Below are 20370 nucleotides of genomic sequence, written 5' to 3'. Positions count from 1 at the left end.
AATGTGAACAAGTGTAAAATAAATTAACTTCATATTAAATTAGTTAACAGTTTTTAATCAGAAAAATCAGAGAACACACCTTCAGTTTGAAATGAAACTAAACACAAATATACAATCACTTGTGAGAACTTCACCACATGTAGTAATTTATCCCGTCATGAAAACGTCTGAACAGGTTGTGTAAACCGCAGTGCACCATGGGAAAACACTCAGTCCTGAGACGATCCAGCAGGTGAAGTTCAACTGATGAACATATTTGATTTTTGCTGCTTCTCCATAATCCTGTCTCTGATTGGTCCGAAGAAGCCTGTTGTAGTATCTGTAAGGTATCTGTCAATCATTTATTCACGCAGTCATTCAGTCACATTCACGACGTCATAAACTTTACGGGAACAGTCCAATAGTTTATTTTTGTTCAGTTGTTTCTTTTTTAATTTTCTATGAGGCAAGGCTCAGTTTCCCCCTAGTTTTAGTCTTCATGTTAACAGTTCCCCCCTGCCCCCGGTCTTTATGCTCAGGCTAAGCATGTCCTGGACCACCGCTGTATCCACAGAGATGAAAATGAGCTGACTGTGGACAAGACAGAGAACAAGCGGATTCATGAAATGTTGGACTGTTCAGGTAGAACAGAGGAATCAGGGGCTCTAGAACGCTGCCCTGAGGGACTCTATATTTTATTGAGGACAGAACAGCAGGGGTCAAAATGTTGGACTGTTCCCTTTAGCAAGTCGATCTCATGCTGACATGTTGGCTCTTCATTGTAGACAGTCAGATTGTCAGATGAGCACCAAAGACTCCAGACTCTCAGTATCCAAATGTCTGTTTGATGGCCTGGAAGTAGAACCGGGTCCAGCCCTCCCTGGTGGAGTCCTCCTCCCCTGCAGGGACTCCTCGACACTCCATCCTCAGCTCTGTCTCATCTCCTCCGTCCTCCAGCTCCAGACTGACAGTGGCGTAGTGCTCTGATTGAGAGACACAAAGGTCAGATTGTCCCTGAACGCAGCAGCGTTCAAGGTTCTGAAAACACCACTGAAATTAACGCATCATGACATCATAACAGGAAGACATACCGCTGGGCCACGTCCTGAACCGCCATCTCATCTCAATTCTGTGGTCTGGTACCTGCAGGTAAGAGCAGCAGTCTGGTTACCATGGTTACGAAACAACTCAGCACTGATTGGCTGAGCAGCTGTGACCTCACCAGCTGTGTGAACTCTCCGCTGACATTCCCGTCCAATAGCTGGAACCGCCCTCCACGACGACCGTCCACCGCCGCCGCTGAGCGTGTAAACACCTGCACAAACTACAGAGAGGGAGGCATACCTGTAGTACTACAGTACTACTACAGTACAGTAAACACCTGTCCTAACAACAGTAGTTACTTCAGGACTGTGTCCCTCCTCGAGTCCATGTCATAGAATTCCTACAAAATTCCTAAAATTCATGTTTCCTGTCTGAGGTCTGAGCCTGGTTTCTATTTTCAGCCCCTCTCTCTTCTCCGGATCGTCTCTGACTGATTTAAATGACCAGAGTTCAGTCATTTCTTACAAACCCTCTCCAGAAGCAGCCCAGTTAGAGAACTAAAGACCAATCTCTATGCTACCCTTTGTATCCAGAATACTTGATGGTAATACTTTACTGAGAGTAACTGATAAAATCCTTCTGCATGCAGACAAACAATCCTCCGTAACTCTGCGTGAGCCTGATCTCCACGTCCTGTATTCCACTTCTTGACTCCTCCGATCCTCTAATCACAACCAACAGTACCACTACAATACTACAGTACTACACTGCTGAGTGCATAAACACTGTATGAACAACACAGACAGGCACAATTAGCTGAAAAACTGCAGTACTATGACAATATAATACTACAAGATACGGCACACTAATAAAAAAATTAGGTCTGGTTTTTGCCTCAATCAGAGTTAATATGTTTGGTTTGGGGTGATTTCTGCCTGGTGAGTCTTTTAGCTAGTTAGTTAGCGTTAGTTAAGTTTTAGTCTAACCTGCCCTGGTGTCCGAGATTTAACTGGTTTGTCATAATTCTGGTTCTGGACTGTACGGTAAATGGACTGTTTTCATACAACGTTTTCTGGCCTGGCGACCAGTCAAAGCACGTCTCTCTCCACACCTGACCCAGGATCAGAGAGTGAATATTTGGATGTGGTAGTTTGACTAAAGTCAACCTGAGTTTTGCTGGTCTGGATCTGGTTCTTCTTGGTCTGAGGTTGAGGCAGCTTCGGTCCGTCGGCAGTAGGAAGGATCATTCCCTGACTGAACTCTGCAAAGTCAAAGGTCTCTCAAGTTACAGGGATCCTCATCACCATCACTGATTGGTTGGTCCTGGATAACATACCTGATTTGAGCTGGCGGACGTAGTCGCCAAGAACCCTGCGGACTTCCTGAACGCCACTCTTCTTCATGAGGTCCAGGAGTGGCGTGTTGGGCTGGTCTTTACACAGAGACACTGAGATCTGGATGGAAATATTATAATCAATATGATCATCAATCCACCTGTCAATAAGAGTGTGATTGACGTAGTTATAAGTAACATCAGGAACAGGAAGTTGACTCACATCGAGGTCGTCCATGTCATTCTCTTCTGACAGGTTGAACACTTCAACAGTTCCTCTGTACTTCACTCCACTGCTGGATGTCCCTGCAGACAGGAAACAGGAAACAGTCATTGCAGGGCACCACAGAAGAAGAGTTACACCTGTGTGATGTCAGAGCACAGCAGGTAACATGTGCCACACAGGTACACCTTATTGTTTAAGATGGATTCATGCTCTAAAAGCTCCTTTAACTAAAATGAATTACTTTTAGGTGGTGGTATGGTATGATGTCATCAATGTTCTAGTCTGATGTCACAGTAACATAACACCATCAGTGAAAGATGCCGATGCTCCAGGAAGTAGATGTGTTGCTTCCTGTGTTTGGGGATGATGTCATCAGTTATTTAGATTACCATCATTCATTGACTCAACTTTTACTGTTAAAGTTATTATTGAAGTATTGAAGTTTTCTGCAGACTAAGCAAACTCCAACATGTCAAACTGTGTTAAGATCGCAAGAACCACAGAGAAAAAGACTGGAAGCCACTTCTGCCTTCAAAATAAAGGTCAGGTTTACCACACCAGAAGTAAAGGTCCCCTCACCTCGTTACCACCCAATTGTGTTTCAACAGCAGAGGCCTCATTGTAGCCAAAAATCTTTGACAGAAAACCGGTCTCTCACCACCACTGCCATGTCCTTGAGAAGTACAACCTCTTGAGTTTTGAAAACTTAAACTTTTTTAAGTATGCCGGCATTGTTTACAAAACACTCAATGGACTTGCACCTCCACCAAAGTTAGCAGTGGCAGAACCACCAGAGGGTTCCAGGAGAGACTGTGAAGCACCTGACAGACACACGACTTTTGGACAATCTGTTATGTCGGTTAAGGGCAGTAACATCTGGAACAACACACAGTGTTCAATAAGAGAATGCCCCACCTACAGCACCTTTAAGGCCCACCTCAAAAACCGGCTCAAAACAAACCAACACTGTAATCATGGCTAGGCCGACCTCTCGCAGAGCGCGATACATGTACGTATGTATCGTGCTCTGTGACTGTCCGCCATATTTTGCACTGTCTTTGTTGGTGTTGTTGTGCAGTGCATGCCTACATATACGTATGTATGCATGCACTGCACTGTACTGCACTGTACTGCACTGCACTGCACTGCACTGTACTGTACTGTACTGCACTGTACTGCACTGCACTGTACTGCACTGTACTGCACTGCACTGTACTGCACTGTACTGCACTGTGATTATTATCTTTGTGTTCTTAGTTTGTGAATGGGACTTCTCATCTGCTGCTAGCATTAGCTTAGCTCCAGGCTAGTTTTAGTTTCATGTGTTCTTAATACATCTAAAGTTAACAGAAATAACTGATGACATCGTCAGCAAACACATGAAGTTAAAGACTACACGTGTGGCCCCACCCCCACGTGAAGGTGATGTCATCATTAGCAACATCATCACTGACCCAGCCAGCTGGCTTTCAGCTGCCACTCGTAGAAGAAGATGAGCTTTCCTTTGCGGTTGTTGATGGAAGCTTCTCCATCCAGCTTGGAGACGTCGGTCAGCTGACAGACGCCCTCTGGTCCCCCCACCCGAACCTCCAGCAGCAGCTGACGGAGGCGCTCTGATGACCAGCCGCTTACATCACGTTCTGTCCTGATGAAGGCGCAGAAACAGAGAAGAAGAAACACATGAACAGCTGAAGATACTCCACATATAACCCCACCCACCTACTGTGTAGCCCCACCCACATACCCCCCCAACCGGCCCCTCCCCCGACACACATCCATCAGCCGTTTAAAAATATCTGAACATGTGCTGAACCAGCTGGTGGATCATATCACACACACAAGGTAGCACACACAAATAACACACACAAATAACACACAAATAACACACACAAATAACACACAAATAACACACACACAGTAGCACACACACAGTAACACACAGTAACACACAGTAACACACACACACAGTAACACACACACAGTAACACACAGTAACACACACACAGTAGCACACACACAGTAACACACAGTAACACACAGTAACACACACACACAGTAACACACACACAGTAACACACAAATAACACACAAATAACACACACACAGTAGCACACACACAGTAACACACACACAGTAACACACAGTAACACACAAATAACACACAAATAACACACACACACAGTAGCACACACACAGTAACACACACACACAGTAACACACAGTAACACACAGTAACACACAAATAACACACAGTAACACACAGTAACACACAAATAACACACACACAGTAGCACACACACAGTAACACACAGTAACACACACACAGTAACACACAAATAACACACACACAGTAACACACAAATAACACACAAATAACACACACACAGAGTAACACACAGCAACACACACACAGAAACACACACAAATAACACACAAACACAGAAACACACACACAGAGTGACACACACACAGAGTAACACGCAAATAACACACACACACAGTAACACACACAGAGTGACACACAGAGTGACACACACAGTAACACACACTCACAGTAACACACACACGTAAATAGATGAACAAACGTTTGCAGTGATTGGATGATGAAGAGTTTAACTGATGATGTTGCAGCAGAAGAACTTGTGTTAGCTTTATTTCAGTCATAACAAACAAACAAACAAACAAACAAACAAACAACAGTAAGAGGAACGGACCAGTGCCAGTTGTTGACGTTTGTGGCGTCGGCTCTTTCTTCAACGATCCATCGAGGATCTCCTTCACCCCATTTAGCCATCAGGGACCAATGAGTACTGAGTACTACTGATACTGAGGTATTATACTGCTCTAACTGCTAACTGTACTGTTGTTACTGCTGTACTATTACTGCTGTACTTATTGTAGTATTACTGCTGTAGTTACTGTTCTTGTACCCTGAATAACTGTTGAACCAAATGTCTCCTGTGAGTCTCCAACTGTTCAGGTGAAACTTAAAACCAATTTAAACACACACACAGAGTCACTTTAACTACTTCCTCTAATAACTTTCAAAGTAAAACAACACAAACAGGATGCACGAGTCAAATAAAATAAGAAATATCAAATCTCATATCAAGTATCAAAGATAATACAAAATTGAAACGGAATAAAATATATATACACACACACTCACACACACACACACACACACACACACACACACGTGTTTATATGTCCATAAATATATGTTTAAATACACATTAATAAATGCTGGATGCGTCCAGTTTCTGTTGAAATACTTACTGAGCTGAATTAAAACTACACGTTTAAAATTTAACTTTCTGCTTATTTTATATTTTAACATTTGATCATTTTTGTACTTTGATGATTGTATAACATTAAATAAACACGCAGAAAGGTGACACTTTTCAACATTTTAGATTAAAATATACATTTTATTAATCTTATTATGAATGTTGATATGATGTTGTTAATATTTTACTTTAAAATTTATATTTTTTAAATTAAAATTTGTCTTCATCTTTCAGATCCGCTGTTTTCAGCCCACAGTTCCGGTTCACTACAACTCCCAGCAGCCACCACGCGGCGGAAGCCGTCCAGCTTCCGCCAGAGAAGAAGAAGAGGAGCAGCTACTGCGGGTGAAGGTAAACAAAAATAACAGCTGATCGGTTCTCATTGATTAATAGTTTCGTATTCATTGGGTCGACTTACATACCTGTGTGATGACGTATCTGTTCCTGCTGTTTGTCGGAGCGAAGCAAACATTTTAAACTGTGACGTGTCTGTTAGCCTGCTGCATGCTAACTAGCTTCCTGCTGTCAGAAACACAGAAACCTCCAGCTGTGACACAAAATAGTAAGAAATACACACAGATACACTCAGATCCACATCATTACACAGGAATACACACAAGTACACATAAATAAGATTCAGACTGTTTGTCTTTGTATCCAGTCAGTTTGTTAGCAGTTAGCACCAGACGCTAACAGCTACAGGTTCATCGAAATCTGTCTTGTGTGATTCTTCCTTCTTGTTCCAGCAGTTTGTGTTTGTGTAGACAGTTTAAAGATTCCCCCACACGTGGATGAAGACAGACAGAACACCTGTCTGATGTGTGTATTGTGTATAAGAAAGGAAATATACAAGTACAAATATACAGTACAAGTACAATCACCACATTAAAACCCTTCAAATGGCATCTTCTCAGTCAAAGATACAGAATATAGAAATATGCAAATAGTTCTCATTGGACACGCCGTCTCCTCCGTCACTCGCAGCGTGTGTGACCTGGAGGCTTCAGGTTTCCACATCACACCTGTGACAGCTGTGTGAGCTGAATACTGGACCAGGATTGGTCGGTAGACTGCTTGTGATGTCACAGATCCTGGTCCTGGGGGTCGTTCGAGCCGACGAAAGTGAAAACCTGCTGCGAGGGTCACACACCTTCCTGCTCCGTGAAGCTCAAACATTCACCTGCAGAGACGAGAAGAAAAACACCTTTTAAACAAATTCTGTTGTCTGCCCAGATGATGAAGAGTAAAGCAGACGAGGAAGACTACTGGAACAGCTCCAAGTTCAAAGCTTTCACCTTTGATGATGAAGATGACGAGTTCAGCAGGGTAAGACCTGGACCTGCAGAGACCTGAAGACCTGGACCAGGTGTCAGTGACTGATGATCTCATTTGTTGTGTAAAGTTTGAGTAAAAATAATTCAAACTTTATTTCAGTTTCTGGACATTTTATGAAGATTTTATGACGTTTTACTGTTTTCAATGCCTCATTGACGTCACCTGGTTTTAATCGTATGACACTGAACCTTATAAAGCTGGTTATTGATATGTCTGTTTAATTAAAACATGATCAGGGGATTGATCACCTGTACAGGTGTGTCTGTGACTGAGCTGCAGGTGTTCTGCCGGTCACAGACTCCACAGACTGAACACTGCTTCTCTGTGTTTAGTTTAAAGCCTGAGAAGCAGCGCCCCCCCGACGTCTGACCTGCTGTCAGCACAGTTTTATAAATGAGGCCACAGGTGTGTCAGTGCACCTTTGTGACCGTCAGGTGTTGATGTCGTGTATGTGTGTTGTGTCTTCAGTTGAAAGAGTCGAAGCAGGCAGTGAACAGCATCCGCCGCCTGGTGGAGGAAGACGATGATGAAGATGACGTGGAGAAGGTCAGCTGGAGCGGAGAGCCCGTCGGGAGTAAGCTCATCAGTGTTAGTATTAAACACCTGTGTACAATCCTGAGCTATGATTGGCTGCAAGGTGTGGATTGTCTTCCTGTGTTTCTTAGGTATCTCATGGTCAGTCAGAGAGACAGCAGCGTCCAATCAGAGGACAGACAGAGAGCCCGCCTTCCCCAAAATCAACACTGACACACCAACCATCAGCAAGAGTAACTCTGGGTACTCTCTGAGTTCTTTGTTCAAAGGTGAGACAGGTGAGACAGGTGGACTCAGGCTCAGACAGGAACAGTGATGATCGGGTTAACTGAAGCTTTGATGTGTTTCTCTGCAGGAAAAGCTAAAGGAGGGAACTTCCTGTCCTTCACCGACTGTGAGTCTGAACTCTGAACGAACACGTGATGATAAGGTGTAGAATAAACACCTTCCAGCATGCTGACATTTCCACCCTGAAGTACTCAGTACTCAGTACTACATTATTACTTCATTGTGCTCTCGAACACACCTGTCCAGTTTCGTGGCTGCTTCCTGTATGATTGTTACCTGTTCAGGTGTGAAGGTGAGGGCAGCGCCCCTCTCGCTGGCTGCCTGTCTGAGCTCAGGCCTGGTGTTCACGCAGTCACTGGGTGCTTCCACACTGAACACCAGGGCGGCTCTGATCTCCGACCACAGACCTGGTCTTCACCAGCTGGTTGAGTCTGCCGGTCTCTCCGTCTTTGATGCCACCACCCAGCACACCCCAGCAAAGAACAGAGCTCTGGTTCCTGCAGACTGGTAGAGGATCTGCAGGATCCTGCTCTGTCTTTTCCTGAGGAGGGTGTCGGTGTGGTGAGACCAGTCCAGTTAATTGTTGATTTGGACTGCAAGGGACCTGCATGAGTCCACCTTCTGGTGGGGGGAGGTGTCCGGGTCCTCTGGTTGTCCACCAGCAGCTCTTTGGTCTTGCTGATGTTGAGTTTCAGTTGAACGTTGGTCCACCGTGTGATGAAGGTCTCTGTCAGTCCTCTGTACTCCTCGTCTTTTCAGACATTTCAGTCGATGTCAGATTCAGTGAATCATGATTGGAGGAAAACTTTAATCCTGATCCTGGTGTCTTTGTATTTTAGCGTTCAGCGATTCGTCTGTCAGGCTCTACGCTCCAGAACTCAGGAAACCAAAATCTGAATACAAGGTACGCCAACACTAGTAATCTGATTACCAACAGACTGATAATCTGTGCATCCGATCATCTGAACTGTGCTGACGCTGATGTCATGTTGTGATGTCAGGATTATGTCAGTGATTGGTCGCCCGAGGAGACAGTCCAGAGAATGCAGCAGGGAAAGGTAACACACCTGTCTGTCTGTCTGTCTGTCTGCCTGTCTGTCTGTCTGCCTGCCTGTCTGTCTGTGTGTCTGTCTGCCTGCCTGCCTGTCTGCCTGCCTGTCTGTCTGCCTGTCTGCCTGCCTGTCTGTGTGTCTGTCTGCCTGCCTGCCTGTCTGTCTGTCTGCCTGCCTGTCTGCCTGTCTGTCTGTCTGTGTGTCTGTCTGTCTGCCTGTCTGTCTGTCTGTGACATGTCGCAGTATATTACTGGTATCAGTACAGTCTCTCTGGAGGAGTGACAGAGAGTGAGGAGTATCAGAATGAAGTATTACTGTGTAGTATCAGAGTGTAGTATCAGAGTGTAGTATTACAGTGTAGTATCAGAGTGTGGTATTACAGTGTAGTATCAGAATGTAGTATTACAGTGTAGTATCACAGTGTAGTATTACAGTGTAGTATTACAGTGTAGTATCAGAGTGTAGTATCAGTGTGTAGTATCACAGTGTAGTATCAGAGTGTGGTATTACAGTGTAGTATCAGTGTGTAGTATCAGAGTGTAGTATTACAGTGTAGTATCAGTGTGTAGTATCAGACTGTAGTATTACAGTGTTGTATCAGTGTGTAGTATCAGACTGTAGTATCAGCGTGTAGTATCAGAGTGTAGTATCAGACTGTAGTATCACAGTGTAGTATTACAGTGTAGTATCAGAGTGTAGTATTACAGTGTAGTATTACAGTGTAGTATCAGAGTGAAGTATCAGAGTGAAGTATCAGCGTGTAGTATCAGAGTGTGGTATTAGTAGTACTGTAGTATCACAGTGTATTTGTACTGCGTTTCTTTCAGGCTGTGTCTCTGGAGAAGTTTCGCTCTCTTCAGGACAAACTGCTGCTGCTCGACGTCGCCGTCAGCGCCCACGATGGAAACGTCATCACTGCTGTAACTTTATTAACAATCTGATCCTCAACATTTCATTCAAACTTTATGACGACAGAACTGACCGCACGTCGTCTGTTTCCTTTCAGGTCTTAATTTATTTAAAGAGGACTCTGAGCAAAGGTGAGCCTGCTGGTTCGGGCCCTGGATCAGTCAGTTCAGACTCTGGATGAGCCTGGCTGGTCCTGGATCAGTCAGACCTTGCCTAGGATCAGTCAGTTCAGACTCTGGATGAGCCTGGCTGGTCCTGGATCAGTCAGACCTTGCCTAGGATCAGTCAGTTCAGACTCTGGATGAGCCTGGCCTGGTCCTGGATCAGTCAGTTCAGACTCTGGATGAGCCTGGCTGGTCCTGGATCAGTCAGTTCAGACTCTGGATGAGCCTGGCTGGTCCTGGATCAGTCAGACCTTGCCTAGGATCAGTCAGTTCAGACTCTGGATGAGCCTGGCTGGTCCTGGATCAGTCAGTTCAGACTCTGGATGAGCCTGGCCTGGTCCTGGATAGGTCAGTTCAGACTCTGGATGAGCCTGGCCTGGTCCTGGATCAGTCAGTTCAGACTCTGGATGAGCCTGGCTGGTCCTGGATCAGTCAGACCTGGTGCTAGATGCTGGACGTCGTGTTGAATTGACTCTTTGTGTTTTCCTGCTCAGAGGTTTTATTTCGGGAGCTGGAGTCCAGACAGGTGGCTCTAAGACATTTCATCCACTACCTGACGGAGACCAGAGACCAGAGGCTACTGCTGGAGCTGCTCAGGTCTCTGCTCACACCTGCAGCCTGTATCTGTGTGCACACCTGGACACACCTGATGATCTACTGTACATGTTAACGCAGTGCGTCATGTGTCTGACATGTTTTCTTCTTCTTCCTCAGAGCTCTAGGCCGGACGGAGGACATGGCGGTGCGTAATACACACAGCTCACACATAAACAGGACACATCAGTGTTACACATGAGATCGACAGGAAGTTGATGTCATTTCCTGTCCGCTTCTATGGCGACAGCTGCTGCAGTATAAAGAACACCTGGGCATCGCTGATGAAAACAAGAGGCGGGACTTCCTGAAGAGCTGCCTCAGGTGAGTGGCTCCTGCAGGCCACAGTGCAGCAGACTGACACACCTGTAAATACTCTGAACTGAAGACGTTTATTTTAGTTTGGTTATGAAAAATAATGACGTGATTCTTTAAATCGAATTAGCAACGTACCAACATTGTCATGAGAAATACTTTCTAATGTCAGTGCTTCTGTAATGAGATGCAGTCTGATCACAGACTGTCACTAATTACCTCACAGGCTTGTAGTGACTTGATGATGTCATCAGTGACATCACCACCAGCAGTTTTTCTCTGTTGGTTGAGATTGTTTGTTTGTTTTCAGTCTTCCATTTTCGCCAGAAGATTCAGCTCATGTTCAGGATCACTTCACCCTGCTGGAGAGACAGATCATCATTGAGGTCAGAGTTCAGAATACCTTAAACCAGCACTCGTCGGGGTTCAGACCCCAAAAGAGCCAGAATCCTGCTGCACTCACAGCGGCTTAGTATTATTACTTTTCTGCCTCATCTGCTCAAATTATCGTGAGCTGGCATGAGCAACAGAGACCTATGATCCCAGTCAGCCAGATGGTGGCGCTGCAATTAAGTCCCAGAAATTACATTGTGGAAGGCCACGCCCCTCACACCTGAGTCCAGCTGACTTCAAATTGGACACAAGTCCAGCTCACCATAAAAGTCCGCCATGTTGGACTTTTGGCCATTTTTATTTATTTTTTTAAATGGTTTGTTGGCTTTGACTGTGTCATCGTTAAAGGAGTGAACAGCGTCCAATCATCATTAATCTGGGTACTTTTCTTCAGCCTGTGATTGGGAACTGGTCTACTGAAGCTTTTTGAGTCTGACCCAAAGACCCCACAAACAACAGACCTTTCGTGATTATTGATTATCCTGCCGATTATTTTTTTCCTTTGGTAAATGGTAAAACATGATCTGGATCAGTTCTACAACACATCAGACATGCTGGACTCGAGCATGTCAAACATATTCCACACTGTGGCTGCAGGTTTTTGTTCCAACCAAGGAGGAGCACACCAGGCTGGACTCCTCTCATCAGCTGATCTCAGGCTTCAGCTGATAATTAAGATGTTTCTTGATTGGTTGGAACAAAAACCTGCAGCCACTTGGCCCTTTACGGAACAGGTCTGACGTGCCTGCATGAGAGGAAGTGATCGCAGAGAACATAATTACAGTTTTCATGATCGACCTTCTGTCACTCATCTAATTATTATTTTGTTTCAGAGCTTCGTTTTCAGTTTTGAGATCTGAAGATAACTTCATGACCAAACTGTTGCTGACTTTCTGAATTCAGTTGTAATTTAAATATTCCCAATGTCGCCATCATGTTCCAGAACCAGTTCACTCCCATTTACATGCACATATCGTTCAAATCCAGGGTACTCCCAGAATAAACCCCATACCATGTGCTATCTCAGTTTAGCTCAAATTTAATCCCAGTTTTCTCTCTGGCTTGTTGCTAGGCAACTGACGGGCAGGCTGAGCGTGGAGGGAAGGTGGAAATTTTCCTTAAATTTCCCAGAAGGGCTTCGATTCTCAACATGCCGCTGGTCACAACACTGTACTACTGCTGCTTCTACCACTACACGGAGTCTGAGGTTAGTCTGAGTTTAACTAAACCGGACCAAACTACTGCTGCTTCTACCACTACACGGAGTCTGAGGTTAGTCTGAGTTTAACTAAACCGGACCAAACTACTGCTGCTTCTACCACTACACGGAGTCTGAGGTTAGTCTGAGTTTAACTAAACCAGACCGTACTACTGCTGCTTCTACCACTACACGGAGTCTGAGGTTAGTCTGAGTTTAACTAAACCGGACCGTACTACTGCTGCTTCTACCACTACACGGAGTCTGAGGTTAGTCTGAGTTTAACTAAACCGGACCGTACTACTGCTGCTTCTACCACTACATGGAGTCTGAGGTTAGTCTGAGTTTAACTAAACCGGACCGTACTACTGCTGCTTCTACCACTACACGGAGTCTGAGGTTAGTCTGAGTTTAACTAAACCGGATCGTACTACTGCTGCTTCTACCACTACACGGAGTCTGAGGTTAGTCTGAGTTTAACTAAACCGGACCGTACTACTGCTGCTTCTACCACTACACGGAGTCTGAGGTTAGTCTGAGTTTAACTAAACCGGACCGTACTACTGCTGCTTCTACCACCACACGGAGTCTGAGGTTAGTCTAGTTTAAGCTAAGTTAAGCCTGATTAGTTCAACCAGACTGGTTCAGTCAGTAAAGCGAAACTGTAAGCTAAACCAGATTCGTTGAACCGGACTAGTTGAGCCAGTCTTCTCTTTCTCTACAGGGGACCTACAGCAGTCCATTGAACATCCGTCAGACCTTCAAGGTGAGGGCTGGTGTTTTTTAGTTTTATTGAAGAGTTCGAAGACATTAAAGATAATGCTGTGTCTTTAACCAACAGCTGTTGACCTTTGACCTCAGATCTCGGAGAAGCAGTACTTCGTGACGGCGTTGGCGGCTCGGGCGAAGCTGAAGTCGTGGTCGGACGTGGACGCTCTGTTCACCAGCAGGAACTGGCTTGGCTTCACCAGGAAGAAGTCACCGCTCAGCTTCCAACGTGTCGTCGACATTCTGCAGAAAAACTCAGCCCCCACACAGGTAAGGGGGCGGGGCCTGCCATAGTGCAACCAATGGAAAACAAGAGAGCTTTACTCAACGTGTGAGATTGTTTAAATGAAGGAGGAAGGACAGAAGGAGAGGCCTGTGTTTGACAGGTGTGTTACCTGCTCGACAGGTGCTGCAGGACTACGTGGCGCTGGTCGATGATCCAGAGCTGAGGATCGCTTTGGCTCAGAAACATAAATGTCACGACATCATCATCAATGTGAGACTCATAAATGTCCCTCTCTGATTGGATGATCATTTCGGTCTGGACGCCTGCTGAGATTGTTGATGTGATGTTGTGATGACTGGCGTGTCTCTGGGCCTATCAGACGTACCGGGACCTGAAGGACCGGCAGCTGTTGCTAGGATACCGGGAGAAGGTGGAGAGAGGGTCGGCAGAGGAGAGGAAGATCAATGAGCTGCTGAACAACCCGGTGAGGGGGAGGAAGGCTCATCTCCTGAGTCTTCATCACGTGACCTGACTTGACATCTTTTCTTCTTCTCTTTCAGCAAATCCGGTGGAAGAACTGAAGATCCAGAACGCAAAGACTTTTACTTTGAAACAAGAGAGGCAGCTTCCTGTGTGAAGAGACGGCAGGAGCGTCCCGTCAGCTCCGTCTCATTGGTGCAGAGAGGAGCGCTCGGTTTGACTCCGCCCACAGCGCACAGGACGGGTGGATGTTTTTTTCTGCAGAGTCGTCACTTTAACATTCCTTCAAACAACTTGTTTTTATGAAGACGAAAAATAATAAAATGTCCTTTAACCAATCATTTGATTCTGATTTCACTGAGGAGAAGGCAGAGAGGGAGAAAAGGAGGCAGAGGAGGAGATACAGAGGGAGAGGAGGACAGGAGGAGGCAGAGGAGGAGATACAGAGGGAGAGAAGGAGGTAGAGAAGGACAGGAGGAGGCAGAGGAGGATATACAGAGGGAGAGAAGGAGGCAGAGGAGGAGATACAGAGGGAGAGATGGAGGTACAGAGGGAGGGGAGGAGGTGGAGAAAGACGGACATTTTTCTGGTGTTAAATCTTTCTTCTCTCCAAAGTTCCAGCTGATCGATCAGATCTGATTATTGATCAGTTTCAGTCTCATTGGACTTGTTATGCTGCCCTCACAACTGCGTTCCTGTGCAGAGCTAGACAGCTAGCTAACAGTGAAGAGATTGCACGCTGGAAATTCCTTTTCTCCTTTTTATTTTGTCTTCTTCTTTCTCATTCATTTACACTCTTTGTCTTACACTCTTTACATTCCAATAGCGCTCTCTCTCATTTACTGTAAAACTGCAATAAAACAAGAAAATAAAACATACATCAATTTCACATAAGAAATCCGAATACGTAACACAACGCATTGTAATCTATTTATAGCCCTCACGGAACGAGACCTAGCGTAGCTCGGGCAATCTGACTAGCAGAACATATCAGGACATTAAACATCACGTTTCGGGACATTTAGACCGAAATTACGGGTACAAACAAGCAGATGTAAGTGCTATCTTGCTTACAAAATGAATCTAACACAAAACAATACTTACAGATAAATATTGTCCAAGGCTCAAGTGTGGATAGGAAACGAAATGTGAGCACTGAAAGTCTGTCCCGTTCATGAAGTCAGATACAATAAAAACTTAACAGGAAGTGGATAATTGGCGCAAGAAGGCGCAATAACGAAAATGTTAAGATGGCGGTATTCACCATCAAAATTACGGCAACTCAGTCAAGGCTTCTTATAGAAGGCAGAACACTTGTTGTTGTGTCTGAATGATGTTTTGAGGAGGAAACGGATGAATTAATGATGAAGGATCAATAAATGATGAAGTGATGAATTAAAGATGGAGGATGAATAAATGATCTTGCTCCGTGTCGTCACGTGACCTGCCGGTATTCCGCGGGACGTCACGTCACTTCATTCAGTCATCGAGCACGAGGAGACACGGACGATGCGCGAGGCAGCGGTGAGTTTTTACCTTTACTGACGCGATGCTGTGATATTTCTGTCGGATCGCAGTTATCAGCAAATACTGAGCGATGATCGATCAGCTGTTGGACCAGATTCTAAGAATTAATGTTTATTTTCAACTTCAAGAACAAAATCAGGAGAAAACGTGTTAGAAATAAGTCAAATATCAAAGAAACTTCGTGATTAACGAATGAGGTTGATCGATATTTATGATCACTGATCTTCTGGGAAGATCTGTTGTTTATATAGAATTATTGAACATGATGAAGAGCTGAATTATTAGCAAATAAAAAGATTTATTACAACCTGCAGGAGTAGCTCCAGTCATCAATACTGAAGGGAGATAATAATCAATCACATCAGTTAATAATACTGATCCATTTCATAAAATAATAGATCAATAATACTCCTAAAATACGTCTGGAATATTATTTCCAAACAAACGTATCGATAATGTGATCATTGTGCTCATATCAACATATTAATAATAAAAGACTTGGTTGAACAATATTACTGCAGTTTACCGTGTAACAGCTGTATAATACTCAGTACCTGTATTAATGCCACTCTGTATTCTTGTATAATGATCTGATCTATAGTATTAAAATATTGATCTGTCACATACAGACAACATATTACTGCAGTAACACAGCTGACACATAATTCTGCTGTTTCTGTGGTGAAAAGGAAAATTACGTTTCTCTGTGTTTCTTTTTTTAAAGAATCCATAAAAGGTTTACTGAGATTAAACTGAGATCATCCTGAGATTAAACTGAGATCATCCTGAAGTTAAACTGAGATCATCCTGAGATTAAACTGACATCATCCTGAGATTAAACTGACATCATCCTGAGATTAAACTGAGATCATCCTGAAGTTAAACTGAGATCATCCTGAGATTAAACTGAGATCATCCTGAAGTTAAACTGAGATCATCCTGAAGTTTAACTGAGATCATCCTGAGATTAAACTGAGATCATCCTGAGATTAAACTGAGATCATCCTGAATTTAAACTCAGATCATCCTGAGATTAAACTGAGATCATCCTGAACTTAAACTGAGATCATCCTGAAGTTAAACTGAGATCATCCTGAAGTTAAACTGAGATCATCCTGAGATTAAACTGAGATCATCCTGAAGTTAAACTGAGATCCTGAACTTAAACTGAGATCATCCTGAAGTTAAACTGAGATCATCCTGAGATTAAACTGAGATCCTGAACTTAAACTGAGATCATCCTGAAGTTAAACTGAGATCATCCTGAACTTAAACTGAGATCATCCTGAACTTAAACTGAGATCATCCTGCAGTCATTGATCACAGAAGATCATTGTCTTGTCATCAGTCAGTTTCAGATTCTCATTAGTTGGAGGTTCATGGATGAACTGATCAGTGATCAGTGAAGATCTACTTTTATAACATTGTTTTTGAAGCCACGAGCCTTCATTCATTATAATCAATGTTTCAGCTAAAGAGGTCACTGATCAATAATTAACTGTCTGCCCTGCCCACCTCTGAATTCAGAGCATGTGATTGGACGCTGCCGTCAGTCACAGTTTGATTGACACAAAGATGAATGACAATTTTTAAAATGACTTAAAATTAAACTCAGCAAAGTAAAAAGACCAACAAAGTGATGGACAGACAGCTACAGACAGTTTTTCAAACGTCTGTAGCTCTAGCATACATTCACCGAGAGACTTCATTTAAACTTTAAAATGTAGACCCAAGTCTGGTCTATTGGTGTGTTCATCCACATTTTGATTGGTTGTATAGTTTTTGATCAGTCACTGTTCAATGACAGTGATCGTTTTGAGGGAAATTTTGAGATTATAATGGGTGTGTATTGCGCGGAATGTTGGTGCTAGATGGGGGACAGAGTGGCACAGAGTCTAAAAATGATCCGAAAATCTTCTCTTTTTCTCGTCGCTACGGCCACAAATTACACTCTACACGCATAATTTTGGGATCATCTTGTAGACAAACTTGTCCTCTTTCATGTGATGTCTTCGAAAAAGCTGAGAGACTTACTGAATTTAAATAGTGAGACTTTTTGTGCAGCCAGCTCCCTCCTGTTCTCCCATTAAGTCCCATGTTAAAATTCAGAGCTGTTTTGTGAGCAAAGCAGAAATGCCTCCTGTCTTTACATCGCCATAAAACGAAAAGTTGTTGTCTCAGGAATAAAACGAGGAGATGGTCGGACTCAGGAAGTTCTCGGGAGTCCGATGATCTATAGTACACTCTGATACGAGGTACGGTTCTCTCACCAGAGGATTTAGTTCAGGAGGTTCGCCGAACCCAAATCTCACTGCATACAATACAAACTCCTGTTCTCTGAGTCGCAGTGTCTTTTTAAATCGACCATTTAGTCATTTTTCTAAAGAATATCTGGACATCTGTCACACGTACATCTGGCCCAGACTTGTCCGCATCTCACAGTGTAATCGGTTTTTTGATAGCAGCTACGGTTTTGACACAATCGCAAGTTGTTCGGAAGAAACCGACAGCGAAAAAGCCGCTTTTCAAGGGAAGAGTTTAACAGGTGCAACTGTCATTTACACACACACCGGTCAATAACCCACGCACACACATCTGCAGGACAACCAGCCTGAGAATGATTATCTTAACGAGCTCAGTCAAAACAAGGGCATTGTTTGAAAACAATCTCCGTCCAACAAGCAGTTAAACTCAGCTTCAGAAAGCGCTTTGCCAAAGAGGTTGAGACAGTAGTCACACAAATGCACACACAAAAAGGGCTAACCAACAGCTAAAAAGTGATTAAAAACAAGCACGTCAAAACTGAACAGGAACAGGTAAACAGTGGGAGAGGTGCAGAGGTAATTATCAGCAGGTGGGGCAGAAGTTACACACGCACACACACACACACACACACACATTCAGTCACACATATACCAGACACATCTCCATGTAGGAGCTGGTTGGGCTGCTTGTGTAGTTCAAGCAGACACACACACACAAACAGACGAAGACACACACATACGCAGTCACACACAATGACAGATACATAAACACACACACACAGACAAATGCATAATGAAAACCCCATCCCCCCGCCCCCTTGTTAACGCCGTTAGCTCTATTCGCACCGTTAGCTGTTAGCTCCGTTAGTGTTAGCTCTGTTAGCTCCGTTAGCATTAGCTCCATTCATGTTTATTGATTCAGTTCATTAATTCATGTTAACAGAGACATGAAGCAGAGGAGAAAGCCACAGAAACACAGCTGGGACCAGTTCATTAATCAGGGACTGACTACCTCTGATATCTGCTGTTTTCTCAAATTTCAACCTTTTTCAATTGTCCGCTGCTTTGCCATACTTTCTCCTAGAGACTTCATTCAAACTTTAAAACGTAGATCATTTTGTCGGCTCGAACACACCCCGTGTCCCTTTCAAAATTTCCCAGAGGGAATTTTCTAGTTTCATTTTCAGTTTCGGTCTTTGTTGATTCCTTTATTTCTTTGTCTTCTAAAGACAAACTGATCTTGAATCTGATTGGTCGTTTCTGTTTCCCCGCAGACATCATGCATGAGCTGCAGCCGACCGAGACCGTCTCCCTGACGAGCAACAGAAGTGCGCTCGTGTGCGAGCCTCCGTACAGCGAGGGCCGCTTGTCGCTGGTGCTGCTGTACAGCGTGGTGCTGGCTGTGGGACTGCCCGCTAACCTGCTGACTGTTTACCTCACCTGGCTGCAGGTGCGTAGGAAGAACGTGCTGGGAGTTTACCTGTGGAGCCTGTCGCTGTGTGACCTCACCTATCTGGGCACTCTGCCGCTGTGGGCGCACTACGTCAACTACGATCACTGGTGGCCGTGGAGCTCGGCCGCCTGCAAGCTAACAGGCTACATCTTCTTCAATAACATGTACATCAGCATCTTCCTGCTGTGCTGCATCTCCTGCGACCGCTACGTCGCCGTGGTCTATAGTGTGGAGTCCCGCGGCCTGCGTCGGCAGCGCTTCGCCTTCCTCATTGCCCTCGCCATCGCGTTGCTGGTCGCCGTCGGTCATGTCCCTGTCTTCACCATGAGGGAGGGTGATGCCGCAGAAGGCAACCACCGCTGCTTTGAGCCGAGTCAGAGCAGCACCACAGTGACGGGCTTCTACTACGCCCGCTTCGTGGTCGGCTTCCTGATCCCGCTGGTGGTGCTGGTGGTGACAAACCGCGGCATCATGACCAACGTGCAGCGTAGTACGGGGCTGCGGCGGGAGCAGAAGGAACGCGTTCGCTGGCTGGCAGTGGCGGTGGTGGTACTGTTCCTGGTCTGCTTTGCTCCGTATCACATCATCCTGCTGGTCAGAGCCATAATCTTCCATTTCCCCCGGCTGGAGGACGGTACCTGTCTGTTCGAGAGGACCATGTACACTCCGTACACCATCTCGCTTGGCCTTTCCACCGTCAACAGTGCCGTCAACCCCATCCTCTATGTGCTGTCCAGTGACAACATCCGCAAAGAGCTAAGCCGAGGCCTCGCACAGGTGTGTGACCGGGCACACCTTAGACCACGATCCAACAGTAGCCAGAACAAGATCCAGCCCACCAGGAACTCCTCAGAGTTGAACGCTGTGACTGAGACCGAGAGACACCAGGGAGGAAAACCATCAGGGACTTGACTTGATTGGTCTCTGCAGGTCTCTGCTGGACTCTGCCAGACTTAGCTCAAACAGTGTGAGCAGCAGTGCATGTGAGCGACATGTGC

General features: G+C 44.8%; 3 protein-coding genes across 3 annotated transcripts; 2 read left to right on the top strand and 1 right to left on the bottom strand.

Moving 5' to 3' along the window:
* Positions 1-45: 45 nt before the first annotated feature.
* Positions 46-5533, bottom strand: LOC121622119 (activator of 90 kDa heat shock protein ATPase homolog 1-like). The gene is made up of 8 exons (XM_041958968.1): positions 5297-5533; positions 4037-4227; positions 2580-2662; positions 2360-2477; positions 2190-2284; positions 1202-1303; positions 1071-1122; positions 46-962 (listed from the first exon to the last, which is right to left on the bottom strand). Exons 1-8 carry the CDS (start codon positions 5374-5376, stop codon positions 805-807), a joined length of 879 nt encoding a protein of 292 aa, XP_041814902.1. The 5' UTR covers positions 5377-5533; the 3' UTR covers positions 46-804.
* A 631-nt stretch (positions 5534-6164) lies between these two features.
* vipas39 (VPS33B interacting protein, apical-basolateral polarity regulator, spe-39 homolog) lies at positions 6165-14527 on the top strand. The gene is made up of 19 exons (XM_041958352.1): positions 6165-6223; positions 7106-7198; positions 7676-7781; positions 7873-8010; positions 8097-8135; positions 8869-8933; positions 9031-9087; positions 9909-10001; positions 10088-10121; positions 10649-10751; positions 10869-10896; positions 10999-11072; positions 11374-11449; positions 12529-12663; positions 13379-13420; positions 13516-13692; positions 13829-13918; positions 14028-14132; positions 14209-14527. The coding sequence occupies exons 2-19, from the start codon at positions 7106-7108 to the stop codon at positions 14227-14229; spliced, it is 1476 nt and encodes a 491-aa protein (XP_041814286.1). The 5' UTR covers positions 6165-6223; the 3' UTR covers positions 14230-14527.
* Positions 14528-19198: 4671 nt separating this feature from the next.
* On the top strand, positions 19199-20284 carry gpr132b (G protein-coupled receptor 132b). The gene has a single exon (XM_041958219.1). The coding sequence runs from the start codon at positions 19199-19201 to the stop codon at positions 20282-20284; it is 1086 nt and encodes a 361-aa protein (XP_041814153.1).
* The last annotated feature ends 86 nt before the right edge of the window (positions 20285-20370 follow it).

The sequence above is a fragment of the Chelmon rostratus genome, chromosome 18 (assembly GCF_017976325.1).
Source record: "Chelmon rostratus isolate fCheRos1 chromosome 18, fCheRos1.pri, whole genome shotgun sequence".
Taxonomy (NCBI): domain Eukaryota; kingdom Metazoa; phylum Chordata; class Actinopteri; order Chaetodontiformes; family Chaetodontidae; genus Chelmon; species Chelmon rostratus.
The sequence above is the reverse complement of the archived record's forward strand: the minus strand, read 5'-3'. Positions and strand labels throughout refer to the sequence as shown.

Coding starts and splice junctions, on each gene's coding strand:
- vipas39 (XM_041958352.1), top strand. CDS start 7,106: ATGATGAAGAGTAAAGCAGACGAGGAAGACTACTGGAACAGCTCCAAG. Junction 9,088..9,908: donor AGAGAATGCAGCAGGGAAAG/GTAACACACCTG, acceptor CGTTTCTTTCAG/GCTGTGTCTCTGGAGAAGTT. Junction 10,002..10,087: donor ATGGAAACGTCATCACTGCT/GTAACTTTATTA, acceptor GTTTCCTTTCAG/GTCTTAATTTATTTAAAGAG.
- LOC121622119 (XM_041958968.1), bottom strand. CDS start 5,376: ATGGCTAAATGGGGTGAAGGAGATCCTCGATGGATCGTTGAAGAAAGA. Junction 2,663..4,036: donor GCTGAAAGCCAGCTGGCTGG/GTCAGTGATGAT, acceptor TCCTGTCTGCAG/GGACATCCAGCAGTGGAGTG. Junction 1,123..1,201: donor GCGGAGAGTTCACACAGCTG/GTGAGGTCACAG, acceptor TCTTACCTGCAG/GTACCAGACCACAGAATTGA.
- gpr132b (XM_041958219.1), top strand. CDS start 19,199: ATGCATGAGCTGCAGCCGACCGAGACCGTCTCCCTGACGAGCAACAGA.